The 17,926-nt window shown below is 48.0% G+C and overlaps 2 protein-coding genes across 3 annotated transcripts in view; one reads left to right on the top strand and one right to left on the bottom strand.

The window, feature by feature from the left end:
- Nucleotides 1-4,316, bottom strand: part of OLFML2A (olfactomedin like 2A) — a 29,513-nt gene extending 25,197 nt beyond the window's left edge. Inside the window, exon 1 of the mRNA XM_045883132.3 lies at nt 4,099-4,316. Coding sequence (XP_045739088.1) covers nt 4,099-4,209 — 111 coding nt within the window. The 5' untranslated portion in view covers nt 4,210-4,316. The remainder of the gene's footprint in view (nt 1-4,098) is intronic.
- A 5,358-nt stretch (nt 4,317-9,674) lies between these two features.
- NR6A1 (nuclear receptor subfamily 6 group A member 1) overlaps nt 9,675-17,926 on the top strand; it is a 229,301-nt gene continuing 221,049 nt past the window's right edge. The window contains exon 1 of one of the 2 annotated variants that reach the window (XM_045883135.3): nt 9,675-9,993. In XM_045883135.3, coding sequence (XP_045739091.1) covers nt 9,894-9,993 — 100 coding nt within the window. In that variant the 5' untranslated portion in view covers nt 9,675-9,893. The remainder of the gene's footprint in view (nt 9,994-17,926) is intronic. The other variant, XM_045883134.2, reaches the window with a different exon arrangement.

Genomic DNA, 17,926 nt, shown 5'->3' with positions numbered 1-17,926 from the left:
CGTTTTCTACTTCTCTCTCCTCGCGTCACGACCCCGTCTTCAAGGGGAGAAATCTGAGCATCAGCAACACTGGAGGCCTGCCCAGGGTCACGATGAACAGCCTGACTCCAGATTTTGGTTTACTTGCTCTTCCTCCCATGACCACCCGTCCTCACCCGGTGAGGGCTTCTCCAACAGCAGCCGAACTGCGACCGAGAAGCGGGCCCTGGGTTGGGTCCAGGGGGGCAATAGAGGGCCTGGCCCCCTCTGCCCTGGGCACGAGGGCTGTGCCTGCCTCAGGCCTCCCCCCGCACCTCTCTCTACAGCCTCACTCAGCACACACTGCTGCCAAAGACCCCAGAAGTGTGGGTGGTTCGTGGGCTTAAAAAACATCCCTAGGTACTTGCGAGGAAATCCCACAATGAGATGGCAAGAGGGCATACTTGAGATTTTTCTGAAGAAAGATGGATAAGTCTGGCCACAGTGGGGGAGGGGGGTTTCAAGCTGTGAAATGTTCTAGAAATGAGCAGATTCAAATTGTGCCACCTTGGGGTGGAGTCTTCCCTCTTCTCTCCTGGCCAGTCCAGACTTCCTGAAAGCACGTTTCCAGGTCCTCCTGCAGGCAAAGATGTCCCCCAGAGCCCACTGCCAGCTCGACACCTCCCTGGTTGGCACAGGACCCCCACACTGAAGCCATCCAAAACTGGACCCGGCACCGTTTCTCACCTGATGTCTACCTACCCTCCCACCCACCCCAGGTCTCTGAGCCTCCCTTTTTACACCAGACAAGCCATCAGTCATGTTCTTCCAATTCTTTATCCTGAACATCTCCCAGCTCTCTCTCCGACTCTCCATTCCATGACCATAGCCCTGAGTTCAGACCCCATTAACTGCTTCTGGGAACACAGCAGCCTCCTCTCCGCCGGTTTAATCTTCCAAAAGCTCCTCTTTGATGATCTGTGACTGTCTTGGTCCACAAACCTCCATGGCTCTCTGTACCTCCGTGAGTTCTCACTGGGGGATGTGCCTTGGGAATTACCTGGAATGCACTTGGAAAATGCAGACGCGCTGGCCTTAGTCCACACTTCTTAACTCAGACTCTCAGGTACCCCAGGCCATTTGGATGCCCACTGAAAGCTGAGCATCCTGGAACTCCAGGATTCTCCAAACTCCTCCATCTGACTCTTTTGACCTTCAGTGTTCAAGCCTGGTCCTGGGGGGACCAGCAGCAGGGTTGTGTAAGATTCTGGATTTAAGTGCTGGGCATGGGGCTTGGCACACAGGATGTCTCTCAGTACTTTGTTCTAGGTGCCCCAGCCAATGGGAATGTTGGGACAAGCATTTCCCTATAGAGAGACCCTGTGGGGCCTGGCATGGTCCCATGCTCTTTGTGTACAGAAGGACTTCATCACTTGTATTCCCTGTCTGCCCTGAGCCTGTTTTCAATTACACCCACAGGCGGAAACTCCCAGAGCAGAGACGCAGCAACACCTAAGCCCCTGGGACCAGCCTGGCCTAGAACATCCGATGTAGCCTGCGACACGGCTGCCTGCCTGCCTTCAGCCCCCCTGCCTTGGCCTTCCCTCTGTCCTTGGGCCTTGGCCTTCCCTCTGTCCTTGGGCCCCTGGTCAGTGGCGGGGATGACCAAAGACCCCCTTTCCACATCTGGATGCATGGAGGAAGTGAGGCACCTTTCACAGATGGGGAAACTGAGGTAGCAATGGGGAATTCTCAGCCACATTCCAAGGACATAGAGCAGAATGCAGGTTCCCAGAGGTCTCTGGTGCCACGCCTGGGTTTCATGTGGTTACCTGTCTGTCCAACTCCGAGCTGGGCAGCCCCTCAGAGATGCCAGGGAAGCTGTGAACTCCCTCTCCCACTCCCATGCTGGACAAAGCACTTCCCTAGATGAAAACTCCTGTTTAGGAGAGAGAGACCTTGCCATAAACATGAAATGAAAACACGCTGAGTGAGAAGCTGCCCGAGACCACAGAGTTCTGTGGTGAGTACTGGGGTTGAGCTGCCCCTGTACCCCAGAAAGTATGGGGCAGGAGGGGGTACTGGACCTCCCAGGAGCAGGAAGCCTAAGGAGAGGGCCAACTTAACCCTTTAGGGCTCTAAATAGATAGACTTCAAGTCCCAGGCTGGCCCTCGTAGGGCTCTCCCCCTCTCCCTCCCTCAAATCGGACAGGCTTGAAGACGAAGGATGGTTATGGGGGAGGGAGAGGGTGATTATGAAAACAGCTCTCCCCGTAGAGCCAGCAGGAGACCAGCTGTGCTGAGGAATGCGGAGTAAATTCACCCATCACTTGATTTTTATTTTTCCCAGCTGGCTGAAGTGGTGTGGGGTGGGAGGTGTCTGAGGGAGGGCTGTGCTCTGTCCCCCAGCTGCTTCATCCTCCAGGCTCTAGAGTACGCCTCCCTACCCCACCAGCCCCAGCTTGCCCTGGGACAACGAAACACACACACACACACACACACACACAACCTAGCAAGTGTTTGGCTAACTCACTACATAAACAGGGTGTTCAGTTTTCTTTGTCTTTGCTTTGTTTTGAGTGCTAGCCCTCCCCCACAAGCTCTACATGCATGGCTCAGAGGATGCCCAGGACCAAATATTCCTCCCAGCCAGAGAGATGGGAGGGGCAAAGCACTGATCAGGTCATGTGGGGTTTTTGGCTCACTGTTCCCCCACCTGAGCCAGGTCAGGGAATCCAAGAAGGCCCTGCACGGAGAGGAAGTTGGCAGACATTGCTTTTCAGATGGGGAAACTGAAGCCTGGAGGCAGGCAGTGACTTGCTCAAGGTCACACAACCAAAGAGTAACAAAGGGGCGGAACCCAGGTTTTTTGATTCACAAGCTAGCCACGTCTCTATATACTCTAGTTTCCCATCTGTAAAGTAGGGATGATACTCCTTCCCTTCTTGTCTTCGGAGCACATGGTCAGGACTGCAATTCACTTGCTTTCATCCCCTGAGCAGGATCTTCAGGATGAGAGACTGCTGGTGCCCAGTGCTCATACACTTACTGCGTGGCTAGTGGCTTCTGCCCTTTACCTTGCCTCTGGACAGTGCAGCCTCACCTTCTACCCAGGAAAGAGGCTGGAGCGACATCAAGAAAAGTCACTCCATGAAGGAGTGAGCAGGGCCTTACCTTCTTCCCTCATTCATTCCCAGTCCCATCCTTGTCCTAACTGGGTCATTTCCAGAACACCCTCAAGGGGGCCCTGCTCTCACTGGCTCTTTCAGGTTCCCCTAGTAAGATTTTGTAATCACAGCATGATTTATTGGGCACCTACTAGGTACCAGGTGCGGTGCTAAACATTTTACAGGCACGACCTCGAAAAAGATCACCAACTGTAGGAAGTGGGAACTACTGTTATTCCCATAAGTGAGGAAACAGAGACTGGAAGAGGTGAAAGCCCAAGATCACCCAGCTGAGAGGTGGAGGGGGATTTGAACTCAGGTCAGCTTGACAGCGCAGCAGATCCTTTTAGCCACAACTGAGAAGACTTAAGGTCCCTTCTGGAAACACGGTGTCCTCCAGAGGGTGCATTAGATTCCTGGCAGGACTACCAGAGGCCAGGTGAGTGACCAGCCCACTAGGTTCACTCTGGGTCCCCAGCATGGCCGGAAAACCTTGGCTCAGGGTCTGCTGCAAACCTGGGAGTCCCTGGGTAGCAGTTACCCAGGGGTCTGCCCGACGTGGGTCAGCCTCCCATGGAAACTTTGAGCCAGATTTCCAGGCTGCCCTTGCCCAGCGCTCCTGGGAATCCCTAGGCTGGGGACTGCATCTCTTGTCCGCGCCCCTTCCAAACTCCCAGGCTCCCCTCTTCGGGGCCCTGCGTTTCAGTGCCGATCTCCTCCCCGCACTGAACTGGGTCCCAGAGCCCTTTGCTGAGACCCCCAGGTCCCAAGTACTCCCACCATCCCCAGCGCTTCTTCCCCCTCTCCCTGGGTCGTGGCCCAAGTGGCTTCCGTGCTGAGCCCGTCGGGTCTCCCCTCTCCTGGTCCTCCGCTCCTGGCCCCGACACCCTCCTTGGTCCGCACCCCAGCCACAGCGCCCCCTCGCGCCCGGCTCCCCGCGGAGCTGAGCCCCGGTCGCAGGGCCGCGCCGTACCTTACTGTCAGCGCGCACCCGGCCGGCGCGCGGCGGCAGCAGCAGCAGCAGCAGCGGCGGCGACAGCAGGAGCAGGGGCAGCGGCCGGGACAGGAGGGCGGCCGCGGCCATAGCGGGATGGGCGCGGTGGGCACAGACAGCCGCGTGCGGACGCTGGGAAGCGCGGGCGGCACTGCGAGCTCGGTGCGCAGCCAGCAAAGCCCGCGCGGCGCGCCCCCCGCCCCGCGCCCCTCCCGCGCCGCCGGGGGCGGAGCTAGGGTGGAGGGGGCACCCCGCCCCGCCCGGCCCTCTGCGGGGCCGCTTCGCCATCGGGCGGCTCTCCAAGGGGCATCCCTGCGAGGACACCAAAAAGGGTCTTGTTCCGAGTCCCCAGGAGCAGCGGGGCCCATAAGCGGAGCGCGGGGTCCCCACACGGACGGAGGGCTTGCTCTGTGAGATGCTCTGTGGGCTGTCCCTTCACCTCTTTGAGCCTCAGTTTCCTCACTTGTAGAATGGGGGAAATAGTGCTTTCCTTTTGGAGGGGTTGTAAAGTTCAGATGAGTGATGTTTCCAGGGCAGGTGAGCCTTTGAGCTCTCCCAACACCCAGACCCCGCCAGCTCTACCCTTCTCACGGCTCAGACCCCCCCCCCGCATGTTTTTTTTCCTCTTCACTCCAAAATCCCGCCCGGCGACCGCAAACTAAACTCCAGTAGCTCCCGGCGGCGTTTACACACCCTTCCTCCTCCCCATCCTCAGGAGGGAGTGCTTCATTTCTCTGGTTCCTAGGCAGCAAAACTTTCAAAAGGAGACGCCTCCCGTCGTTACTCCTCAGGTTCCCTGCCCATGCCCTCGCTCCATGGCTCTTCGGTGTCACGTGGAGGTGCCTTGTTGAGGTCTTCTGGAGCTCCCGTAATTGCACCCAAGGTGGCACCTCTTTACCCTCCCAGAATCGAGAGCTCTGGATCATGCCTCCTTCTCGACCCCTCTCCTTGGTTTCTTTCGGATTCCCCGTATTATCTCACACTTTGCAGGTCCTTCCACCTCTGCACACCCCAGGGGGGCCAGACGCCCTTCTCTTTCCTCTCCATGCTGACTCCGTAGGTGACCCTCCCCTGAACCCAAGACAGTCCCACCCGTGTGTCTGTTTACCTGCCCTTGTAAACTTCAACTGCTCAGAAAGGAACCTTTAATTGTGCCTCAAATGTCCTACCTTACCACTACTCTCAAGCACTTCCCCCTCATGCATATCCCTTCCCCTGCTCCTTTTCTTCATAGAATTTACCGCCCCATGAAACTTTCTAGTTGGTATGTGTGTTTCCTTGCATCCTTTATGCCTTCCTTTGTGGGAGAGACGTACGTCAACAGTGCACAGACCTTGTGCACGAACAGCTAGCTGAGTAGTCTGGAAGTGTGGTCCCAGGACCAGCAGCCTCAGCATCACCTGGGAACTCAGAAATGCAAATTCTCAGGCCCTACCCCAGATCTCAGGAAGCAGAAACTCTAGGGATGGGGCCCAGCAATCTGTTTTAACAAGCCCTCCAGAGGATTTATAATTTGAGAGCTACTGGGTTAGCACAAGGTCTGGTGCTCCCTAACTCTGAGCTGCAGCAAGTCATGTGCAGCTGGTGTTCAGTACAGATTAGGTTCTTTCATGACCAGAGATCTGGGCACGTGTCAAAACCAGGGCTGGATTAGTATAAAACATGAATATGCTGTGTGTTCTTGGTTTTTGTTTGTTTGTTTGTTTGTTTTAAGATTTTATTTATTTGAGGGGGGGTTGGCAGAAGAGGGAGAAGAATACTCCCCGCTGAGCAGGAAGCCAGATGCAGGGCTTGATCCCAGGACCCTGGGATCCTGACCTGAGCTGGAGGCAGAAGCTTAACCGACTGAGCCACCCAGGTGCCTCTAGTGCATAGACTATCTGTGAATGGACACACTATAAACCAGTATGGTGGTTATTGCTCAGGAGGGAAACCAGTTGTTGGGAATCAGAGTAAGGAGAAAGGTTTACTTTTCATTGAATATGTTTTTTGCATCTGGGAATTTTGTAATGTATGTCCTATCTATTCAAATAATAGACAAAATGTACTTAAAACAAATAGAACCACACAAGGATTCTCTTTCCCAGCCTGGGTCTGGCTCTCTGGCTAGGCTCTGGAAGAAAAAGACCACTGTCACCCCATACTCTGCCCTCTGCTGGCTGTTCCACAAGACGGCCCCATGGTCTCTGCTTTCCTTTTCACCCTTCTCTTCTGCCCCTCAGCAGGCTCCAGTCACAATGGATTCTCTGTTCCCACTTGGCCTTGGGACCTTTGCATATGCTGTTCCTTCCTCCTGAAACTCTCTCTCTGCTCAATCTTACTCACTCCTACTCATTCTTCCCATCTTATTTCAATGTTCCTTATCCCAGAAAGCCTCCTCTGATCATCACCCCCGACAAAAACGAACCCTGCCACATTCCCGAAGCACCAGGACCTTCTAGTTTGTTCTCAATTATAGCACTTACGTGCACTTGTGGGTTTGTGTGGTTATTTGATCTGATTAGTGTCTGTCTCCACTGGGCAAAGCCCCCATGATGGGGCTCAAAGCTGCTTTGTTCTTAAGTGTATCCCTGTTTCGTCCTGTTCCTGTCTGCATCTGGCCTCAGGACCACTCCCCTGAAGATCCCTCCATATCCTTCGATACTTTCCTTTCCAGCTCTTCTGTCAGGAGTCCTGCCGGTGATGGGAGTCTCTTCCATCAGTCTTCCTGAGCCTGTTTCCTCATTTGTAAATTGAGGGGAAGTACTGACTTCTCAGGATGGTTAGGGAGGTGGGGAGCACTGTAGGGAAAAGATCCCATCATAGGTGCCAGACACATGGCAGGGGCCTCCCTCATAGGACTCTGTATGTTTAGGACCGTAGCTGGGGTCTCACCACATTGTCATTTCCCTCACCTTTCTCAGTTTCATGGTAATTGACTCTTCCCAAGGAGCATTTTCAGAGGAGAGGTGAATGGGAATTAGGATAGCTCTTTAACGTAACAAGTCCCATTTATTAGGCCAGGCCTTATATTAATTGCTTTGCATGCATCATGTTAATTCTCATAACAATCCTGTGAAGTAGCGGCTATCATTATTTTCCCTCCCTCCCCTTAGAATCCAGGACTTTGAGGCTCAGAAGTAACATGCCCAAGGTCACAGTTACTAAGTAGTAAGGTCTGATCTGTTTTATTCATCCTTTCACTCACTCAGCAATTATTTATTGAGTGTCTACTATGTTCAGGCTCTGTGCTCAGCAGCTGGGGTTATAATGATGAGGGAGAGAAGAAAGGGATTTGACTATCAGATCTAGAAAAGCTTTTAGGAGGAAGTGGCAACAAAGCCGGAGTCTGAAGGAGGAGGATGAGTTGCTTCTAAGGGCTGAGTATTTGGCGAACTTTTTGGTCCATCTTCGAGAGTCAACTTAGAATCTGTCCACCACTGAAACCCCAGGCCTTCAGGAGGTTTCTGCAGTGCCACTTAACCTCTGACTCAATCTCCAGGGAAGGGGAATTCATTACCTCCAGAGGACTGTGATAGAAAGGGAAGTTTTGAGGGCACCTGGGTGGCTCAGTCGGTTAGGTGTCTGCCTTGGGCTCAGGTCGTGATCCTGGAGTCCTGGGATCGAGCCCCACATTGGATTCCCTGCTCCTCGGGGAGCCTGCTTCTCCCTCTCCCTCTGCCTGCCGCTCCCCCTGCTTGTGCTCTCTCTGTGTCAAATAAATAAATAAAATCTTAAAAAAAAAAAGAGAGAGAGAGAAACAAAGGCAAGTTCTAGAAGGCCTAGGAAAGCCATATGGTCCTGACACGTTTTAGAACCCAGAACTGAGGGTACGACCCAGAGGATCCATCTCCTCTGCCCCCTCCCCCTCACACCACACTAAAGGCTTTCCTCCCCCCATCTGGGGCTGGGGAATGGTGGTAGGGAAGCAATTAGCTCAACAGAGCTGTAAGGGAACACAGACAGGATCTAGATTAGATGTCCCCTGGTGGGAAGTATTTAAAAACATGTCCCTGAGGATATATTTGAACAGGATCTTGAAAGATGAATAGGAGTTTGGGAGTGGGTTGGATGAAGCCAGCAGAGTTCCAGCTTGAAGGAGCCAAGGTTCAGGTTCTGATGTCTGACCCACTCAAACTCACTAGGTTTGGAATCCCCATCACTGCTGGGTGACTTCATCAGTGTATCATAGAAACAATATTGGAGCTACCTCATAGAGCAGGTGTAAGGTTTAGACAACACAGTTTTAATGTAAATCTCTCAGAAAAGTGGCCACTTTTCTGATTAAAGATACAATACAGGTTAACCAATGTTGGTAACAGCCACCTTCAAAGTGCAAGGAAGCGTTGCAAAACATCCTGTGTAGCAGGTGAGGGAAGGGGTGTGATGAGAAACGTGGGCAGGGGTCAGACCAGGCAGGGGTGTGAATGCCAGGATAAGAATTTTTTAAAAATTAAGCAAGGAATGAGATGAGGCAATGGATTGGTAGGGCGGGATTCAGGGGTGGTGAGGAAGGGGCAGTCATGAGGAAGCTGTGGCATGACCCGGCAGAGGAGAGGCGGGCAAAGCACCAGAGTTCTTGTTCTTTGTCTTCAAACAGGCTAGGTAGGGCTTAGTTACACCTGGGGCGGCAGCCAGGGTGAGTCCTTCCCTGAGAGGGTCGCCGAAGGCGGTTCCCCGGGCAGGCCCAGAGGCTGGTGGCCGCGCGCCACCTGGTGGCTGCAGAAGTTAGGCTCAGCCCGGAGCAGGGGAGACCGCAAAATCCGGCATTTTGCTCTGGGAAACTGAAGCGGGGAGCGGGGCGGGGGTAGGGTGGGGTTTGTGATTTTTCGATTGGACTTCGTCCCTATTCTAACCCCATTTTACAGATAGGGTAACCAAGGAGAAGGGAAGGCAAACAAGGTTGGGTAAGGAGTTTCTCAAGCGGAGCGTTTCAAGACACCCGGAGTCAAAAGCCTGAGAATTTCTTTAATGGCATCAATGGCCTGCAGGTTTATTTTCCATTCTGTTGGGCAGGGGAAAATGAAAGAGGAGGAAGAGAAACCGTTGTCTTTCCCGCCCACCCGGAGGTAAAAGGCTTTTAAGAGTACCCCGGAAAGCAGAGTTTTATAGATTCCATTTGCATACGAACGTAGTCACCTGGAGTTAAGCTCCGGCCCTTTAATCTCTGGTCCAATTTGTCCCGAAGCCGCGGAGGAAGTCCCTCGTGAATACCTCCAAACTCCGCCACCACCTAAGCCCCGCCCACAGGGCTGGGCTTCATTGCACGTGCTCACCCAGCTCCTTAGCGATCCGCCCCTAGGAAAGACTCATTGTCTAGGTGGGGGGATAGGGGTAGTCGTAGGGTACTTTGATCTTGGAAAAATCAAATAAAGAGAAGGGCCCTGAAGTAATCTTTGTTAAATTTCCCCCGAAGTTTTTATCTCGGTTCATGACATTTACAGGCCTTGGCCTTCACTTCTCAGCGCCGCTTATCCTTCTTTCCACCCCTTCAATTGGTGGGGTCCCGCGTGGCCGGCCTCGCCCGGCGGACTTCAATTCCCAGCGTGCCCCTCAGGCCCGTGCGTGGCAGCGGCGCGTGACGTCGGGGGAGGGAGCTGGCCAGTGCTGAGGGGGCGCGGCGCGGAGGGGCGCGGAGGGGCGCGGAGCCGGGCGGCTCGGGGCCCAGAGAGCGCCGCGGCCGGGAGCCCGCCGGCCCCTGACAGCCCCCTCCCCCCGGCGGACGACGACGACGAGGACGAGGGCGCCGGTCATGGCGGAGCAGCGAACCGAGCGCGGGCCCTGAGCACCACCGCATGGAGCGGGACGAACGGCCGCCTAGCGGAGGGGGAGGCGGCGGGGGCTCGGCGGGGTTCCTCGAGCCGCCCGCCGCGCTCCCTCCGCCGCCGCGCAACGGTGGGTGAGGGGCGTGCGGAACCCGGGCCCAGGAAGAACCGAACGCCTGTCCCTTGCCCCTGGGGTTCCCTTCCTCTCAGCCGACTCTCTGGGAAGCCGTAGCGGCTCTGGGTCCCCTCAGCGTGGACCTTCACCCGGGTCCCCTTAGCGCGGACTCTCCCTCCTCCCCCGTGTTCCTCAGTGTGGACCCTCCCCCTCCTTCCCCGTTCCCCTCAGCGCGGACCCTCCCCCTGTCCGGTTCCTTCAACCGGGACCTTCGTTTCCCCCTCCCCCATGTCCCCTCAGCACAGGCCTCCCCTCCCCCCGTCCCCTGTGCGCGAATCCTCCTCCCTCCCCCCAGGTCCCCTCAGCGCCGAGCCCTCCCCTTCCCCTGGGTCCCTTCAGCGCGGACCCTCCCCGGCCCCCCACCTCCGGTCCCGTCAGCGGGGGCTTTCCCTCCCTCTCGGTTCCCCTGTGCTCCTAGCCTCCCCTTTCTCTCCTCGGAGGGTCCCTTCAGCGCCCTCCCCTCCCCCCCGTCCCCTCGGCGCCCTCCCCCGCGGGTGCCGCCTCCCTCCGCGGACGCCACACCCTCGTCCCCCGTCGTTCTCTGTGCCCTCACCTTTCTGGAGCCACTTTCCTACTCCTCTGCAGTCCCGCGCTTCCCCTGCCACCCCCGTATGCACCGCCAGCCTCCCCCTCTGCCCCGACCCCCAGTTCGTTAGCTACCCGCTCAGCGCTTCATTTTCGGACCTCTCGGTGCCTGCTCCACACCCCATTCCTCTGCTGCTGCCCCCGCCCGTGCTTAGCCCCCTTCTCTGCTGGATCAGATCTCTGGCCCGACCGGGCGCTCGGGACACCTGCCTCTTCCCTCCCTCCCAGCGGGCCGTCCCGGTCCGCGCTTTCCCAAGCTCAGCTCTCCCCTTCCCTCTCGCGGTCCCGGACCCGCACGCTGAGAATTCCTCACCTGGCCCGGCCCTTCCTCCCGCTCTCCCCCTGCCCCCACGTCCGGGCCAAGTCCTCGGGTTCCTCGGGGCCGACTTGCCCTACCCGCCCCCCCCCCACCCCCGCCCCCGCCCCCGCCCCCGCCCCCGCCCCCGCCCCGGCTCCTTTTCTCTGCGGGGTGTTTTATTTGTATCTGTTTGATATTTCCCCCCCCTCGGTGTTTGCCGCGGAATGTTTTTATTGGTAACGTGTAAGGAGCTTTTGTGAGGTCGTAAAAGGTGAACTTTTGAACTTGGAAAGCGCCCTGGAGCAATTAGCGCAGGCGATAGCCCCGGGAGGCCTGCATTACAAAGGGTGCTCGTACCGGCCGGCAAACGCTCCGGCTGCAAACCCGATTTATTTATTTATTTGCCCTGCCTTCCACCTTTCACATCTCATTTCCGAATAAAGGGCAGGCTCTCGGAGATCGGCGCCTCCTCCCCTCTCTGCGCCATAAACTCGCAATTCTCCGAAAGATCTAGGACCGAACAGTGTCTAACAAGTAACAGATTTCAAATTGAATGCAAACACCCGGGACAGTTAGGAGGCACTAAAAATTAATTGCTTCAGCAAGAAGTTTCTCAATCGGGACAGTGACCTGGCAGGTGTGATGAAAGTAACCTGAAAATAGGTCATTTAGGCGCTCAGTTGTTGAATGAATGAGGAGCTACGGAAGGGGAGAGATTTGGGGGTGAATCTGCGCCTTCGTGTACTTACAAATTCATCAGACATTTACTGCCAATTCAGTAGATCTGGTATTTTTACCAGTTAAGGGAAAAGTCGGTTTAGAAGAGAGCCTGGTTAATTTCACTTGATGTTGCTGCCCAAATGGTGGTATGTTTTAAAAGCTCTTGTCCTTTTTTAAGATGTATGTGATGTGTGGTATCTAGGTGGCTGGCAGTCTCGTGGGATGTCTTTGGAGAATTTCTGAATGTGAACATGTTTGAGATCAATAAAATCCCGTGTCACAAAGGAGGAGGCTGGAATCCATCGAGTGTAGAAGAAGACAGTATCATAGGAACAAAGGATTTCTTTAACGCTTTTGACTTTTTAAGCTTTTTTAAGTGGAGATTTGTTTTGGTATTGATGTATGAACGTTGTAAATCCTGATCTAAAATTTACTATGCTGATTTTTTACCCAACCTACATCTATCTTATAGCCCATATTAAGGGCATGTATTTTCATGATGTCTTTCTACGTGTGTGTACTTCCTGTACCCACCTGTGCATAACATGTAGATGATCGATTTTACTGCAGACATTACTTTCAGTTCTACTTGAGAATGTTGTAAGGGAAGCCTAGGAACTGCATTTGCTATTAATTATTCATTAGTACATTTTAAAGAACTCAATGGTAATTTTAACTCTTAATCAAATTTCCCATTCATAGTCTCATTTCCTCAGTTGGTCAGAACCATTTAAAAGAATGTTATTGAACATTCCATTTAGGCCAGGGTGGCTTTAATATTTTACATCAGTCCATTTTAGTGCTACAAATATTTCCTTTTTGTTGAAAACACAATGGGACTTTGGGCAGTTTGGGCTTAAAAGAAAATACACGAAACGTTAGACTGTTGTGGGATGTTTTATTTTTCACTGAGCATTGTGTATTGTTTTACAATTTATGTTCATTATCTCTTGCATTTTAACATGCTTACAGAAGAATTACCAAAGTAGAAAAAAAATAAGGTTTACCTTTGGAATGGTGGGGACTTTTTTTCTCTTTTATACTTACTAGTATTTTTCTCCAAAGCAAATGAAACTGCTTAAGTTCTAAGCAGAGTAAATGAATTTTCCTGGCTTTTTATCCTAATGACTGATTTTCATTTTGTATGAAATATTTGCCATGAGGAGGTCTTTTGGTTTGTGTCATGAAGAAATAAACTGGAGGTGGAATTTTAGAAATGTTTTCCTGCCGGAAACGCCATTAATGCTGAATTTACAGTCTTTTAGATTTTTTTTTTAAATTATTCTATCAGAACAGAGTTGCAAGCCTTTTGATGCACCATCACCCTTTCAGGAATTTCATGTGCTGGCTGCACCAGATATTTTCAGTTGTTGCTGTAGGTTTTCATAACAAACACAAGCTCATTTAGTCATAATAGAAGACTGCTCCCTTTTTGGGGTTTCAAAGGAAGATGATTTGAGGAAATATATGAATATTACATTTGTTATATTTTAACAGAATGAATTAGTAGTCTTTTTGATATTTTAAGTAAAAGGAAGGTTAATAAGCCATTATCAGTAATTAAAAGCATGTTTTATGTAACTATACTTGGGAGGAAATGGGGAGAAATTTGCTAGATAACTTGTTGACTTTTTCCTGCTATGACCGTGTCATGAAAATCTGAAAATATCTGAAAAATATCCGATAGTCTCCATGACAGTTTAATTTTTAGTTCTGTGACTTTAAAAGTTCATTCTGAGTCACCTCAGAATTTTCTTTCTTTGGGAAAAAAACCAAAAAACATACTGTGGTATTGTTGTTTACAAAGGGCACATAGGTATTTTTTAGTAAGTTCTGTGACCTCAAAAGAACACTGAAAGGCAACAGAGAATGAACAGATTGGTGATTTTGAGCACCTGAGGTGTAAGATGACCACATTTCGGATCTCATATTTACCATCCATCAAAATCTTTGTGAGCATTTCTGTTTCTTGTAATGAAAATATGATCGTGACATGCTTCATAATCTGTAAATTATTCTGAATTACATAGCAAAAAGGTATGTGGTGTGTGTGCATGCATTAGCATGTGAAAAGAAGTTAGATGGGGAGCTAATGAAATAAAATGGTAGATTTCCTAAACTGTGGCCAAATCATGCATTTCCATTTTATTAATAATTTTTTGGTTTTTCTTTTTTCTCCCCCTTTTCCCTGAGGTTTTGGGGCAAAGGTAAAAAATAAGCTTTAGATTAAAATACCTAATTTTAGGTTAGCGGAGGAGGATAGGGGTTAGAAATGCCAACTGTTACTGTGATATTGATAAAGGAGTTTTTTATGCCACTTGTAGTGCTTGTTGTGCAAGTTGCCTTCAGTTGCTAATGAATGTGTGTTTGGGGGCCTGGGGCTGTGTAAGTGTGTTTCATCTTGTATTAAGACACCATCACTTAGTTTTTATAACTAGGTAGATATTTATTGGTTTATGTTGTATAAGCTTTATACGTTGATAAATTGTGTTCAGGTCGCAACCTCTGGCTTCAGAATTTCAAAAGCCAGGATGACTCCTACACCAGGAGACTTAGTTTTCAACAAGCTCATTTAGATCTTTTTGGGCCCTTGTCATAATTTTTAGTTTTATATTTACCTTTGTGTTGTAGCCAAGTTAAAGGACACTGCCTCTCTTTAAGTGTTTGTTTCCATGTATATTATTAGGTTGAAAGTTAAATTTGAGAAGATGCCCTTTAAGAGTTCTACATTCTTGGTCATCCTTTTAAAGTAGGACAATAAAAACGTCTTATTTTGTGTGAACCAATCACCTTATATGTGAAAATGGGTCACAGTCAGAAAAATTAAAGTTCTGAATCAACAGATAAACAAAACTTGCATTTCTGCAAAAAAAAAAAGTCCTTGAAACAATTTTAACAAAAGGTAGCTACTAAATATGCCTATTACAAATACCTAATTCTTTGCAGTGCTTTGAAAGTATTTCCAAAACCAAGACATTGTAAAAGAAAGTGTTTTGTTTCAGACTTTTTTTTTTTTGATTATTCAAATTTGTATTTTTAATGTCAACTTTTCCTGGCTCAGGTAATTTCTTAAGGATTTACGGATGCTTTTGATTGATAACTAGAGTTCAGAAATCCCAGAATTATTAAAAGTCGGCAAGAAGTCCTGAGCAGGTAATTGATTTTCGGGTGTTGAGCCCCTGTTAGAGCCAAAGTTTCAGATTCATCTGAGCTTAACCTTAAAAAAAAAAAAACAAAACTCTGGGTGTAACTTTGATATATACAGTATTACTAGAATCAAGCCCAGTATTTATTGCTTGTTTTCCAACACGGCTTGTCTTTATGAAAAAGATAAGGCTGTTAGACTACAGTTGATGGAAAATTAGAAGAAAACCATTGTGAGATGTCTTACCTGTTGCTTTTCAGTATGGTTTAGAACTAATTGTAAAAGAGAGAACTTTGTTTGAAAGAATAAAATATTTCCGACTTTATTTCGTTCTTCCCTTACTACCTGCTATTAAATAGAAGTCTGTGTAGAACAGCTTCTCAAGAAAACAGTTTTTTTGCTAGTTATGATTATTTAAATAAGACTTTACTATGTAAACCGGTAATTCTAATTAACAGTGATTTAGTTGGGGAGCGAACCAGGATTTCCTCAGCTGGCTGCTGGGGAGCTGAATTGCTTTTTTCACCACCCCCAGCTGCACCAAATCTTTTGATCCCTAAGCTACAGTGGTTGTCATTTGAGAACGCAAACTGAGAGAAAATATGTTGTGAAAATAGCCTACTTTGAGGCTTCACTTGCACTTTTGAATTTTTGTTTTTGAAAAAATTATAGGGATAATTGAACCTTCAAAATTTGTCTTGAATGGAGCAAATTCTCATGTCTAAGTAGAAAATTCCTTAAAAATACATTTCTTGCTTTAAAAATTTGGGGGTGGTTTTAATATTGACAGTCACTATTTCAAAAGAGAAATTCTAATTATAAATTCACAGGAGACATTCAGGTGTTTTGAATTTCTTTAGGAATGCATGGGTGTTTGGGGAAAATGAGCCTTTATGCAAGGGAAAAATTTTCATTCAAGGTAGTTTGTGGTTTCTCTATCAGTATTAAATAATAATTCAAATAGAGAATCCCAAATTCTTATGTCATATACTAACTAAACTCTACAATTTGTTATATTAAGAGTTAACCTAAAAAATATATTCAAATAATGAGGTCTTTGGTCCTAATTGCAAACTGTACACCCTTCAGTTGTTTATATCAGAGAAGCTATTCAAGCATAAACCACAGATGGCAGTAGTAGCATATTTTTCTATTTTCTGGAGGGATTCTTGCTTTTAACTTGGTGTCAGTTCTGTGGGCACTGTTGATAAGTCAGCTGGCAAGTGTAATGTTTCCAAAACCCAATTCCCTAGGCAGCAACATGTAATGTATTCCGGAAACAAATCTGAGCATTTGATTTGAAGATATACTCTGTGGGTGGTTGGAACCAGAATAGTGACTTTGTCAAAGGGGGAAATTATAAAAAGAAGTTGTTAATAATGATAGAGGGCATTGTTTGAGTAATAAGCACATTGGAACTATAGCTGTGGTATTAGCAAAAGATATATTAACCATAGATATTTGCTTGAACAACTATTTGCATTGGAAACAATTCATAATTCATTTAAGAAATACTCAAGAATTATAGTTTTGAGAGAAGTGTACAACCAAATTCCTCATGTGAAGGAGGTAGCTAGCCTTCTCAGCTTTTATTTACAACTTACTACATTTCATATTATCATGGAATTCTAGTCTGTCTATAAAAACATTTCAGAGGTCTATGAGTGGCTTCTGCTTGCTCTTCTAGTCAATCACCATAGTGTCAAGATTTCTGTGTTCTTAATTTTCTCCTTTAAAAACACTGATTGATAAAGGACATAATCGATTAACCAAATTTTTAAACCTCCTATGATATTTCCTCTGAATCCAAAGGAAACAGAGGTATAATCACATAGTTTAAGACTTAGGAAACATTTCAGTAACAAATCTGTGCCAAAATGAAGGACAGGCTGATTCAGTGAAGGAAACTGCCTTAACCTATATTTAGTTTTCATTAAAAAAATTAATTTTATGTAACTCATGCACACATTTCAATCCTGAAGCTGTGTCATTTTGGAAGGATTAAAAATTCAGTCTTGTTACCCATTTTTGTTAACTTCTTATAGATCAAATGCAATGTTCTTTGTATCAGTTAACTCTATTCAATTTAGTTTTTCTCACAAAAGAAAAAGAGGACACAACACTTTTATGAAGTCTTACACATATTCTGCTTCCTCATCTCTTGCCTTTTAAAATTTATAAATGATTAATGACATAGTACTCAGTTGGATTGTATTATTTTCTATCATTCATCATTTGTTGATCATTCATTACTGGATTGTTTGTTCCAGACGTAATTTCTTTCTTTCATTGAGTCCTTAACTCAGTTATTTATTACATTATCTAAACCAGTGGTTTTCAAAGTATGGTTCAAGAGCTTCTGAGAGAGTCCTGAGACCCTTTCAGGAGGTTCTTGAGGTCAAAACTACTTTTATGTAATATTGGCATTATTTGCCTTTTTCACCATGTTGGCATTTGTACTGATGTTGCAAAAACAGTGGTGGATAAAAACTGTTTGAGCCTTAGAAGAAATCAAGGCACCAATTATTATCACTAATATATAATATATAATATATATTATCACTATTAACTGTACAAGTAGTCATTGTATTTGTCACCTCCATGCACTTGTATTGTTTAAAAAAAGCCATTTCACCTAAGTCTGATGAAGGGGTAAAAATGATTAATTTTGTTAAATCTTGACCCTTCAGTACACATGTTTTTGATATTCCATTTGAGGAAATGGCAAGTAGGCAAGTACACACGAAGAATTTCTGCTGCATACCAAAATAGAATACTTGTTTTAAGGAAAAGTATTTGTGCAGTTATGTTGTAAGCTGAACTAGAAGCTGCTTTTTTAGTGGAACACCGTTTTCACTTGAAAGAAAATTGACAAACTATGGTTTATGTAGACTTAGGTATTTGGCAGTCCTTTTTTTTTTTTTTTTGGAAAACGAACAGTGAGTTTGTTACATCAAGGAAAACTGGGGTATTTGTTGCTGGTGAGTAAAATCTGAGCTTTCAGATGACAATTAGAATTTTGGAAAACTTGTGCCTGCCACTTGGAGCTTGACAGCTACCCAATATTTGAGTCCTTTTCTGATGAAAAGTATCACTATTAACAAATTTGATTTTTCATTGATATTGTATACTGAAATGTG

The sequence above is a fragment of the Mirounga angustirostris genome, unplaced genomic scaffold (assembly GCF_029215605.1).
Source record: "Mirounga angustirostris isolate CCGP_5_RB_7025 unplaced genomic scaffold, mMirAng1.0.hap1 SCAF_15, whole genome shotgun sequence".
Taxonomy (NCBI): domain Eukaryota; kingdom Metazoa; phylum Chordata; class Mammalia; order Carnivora; family Phocidae; genus Mirounga; species Mirounga angustirostris.
Note: the sequence above shows the minus strand (reverse complement) of the source record. Positions and strands in the feature narration are given on the sequence as shown.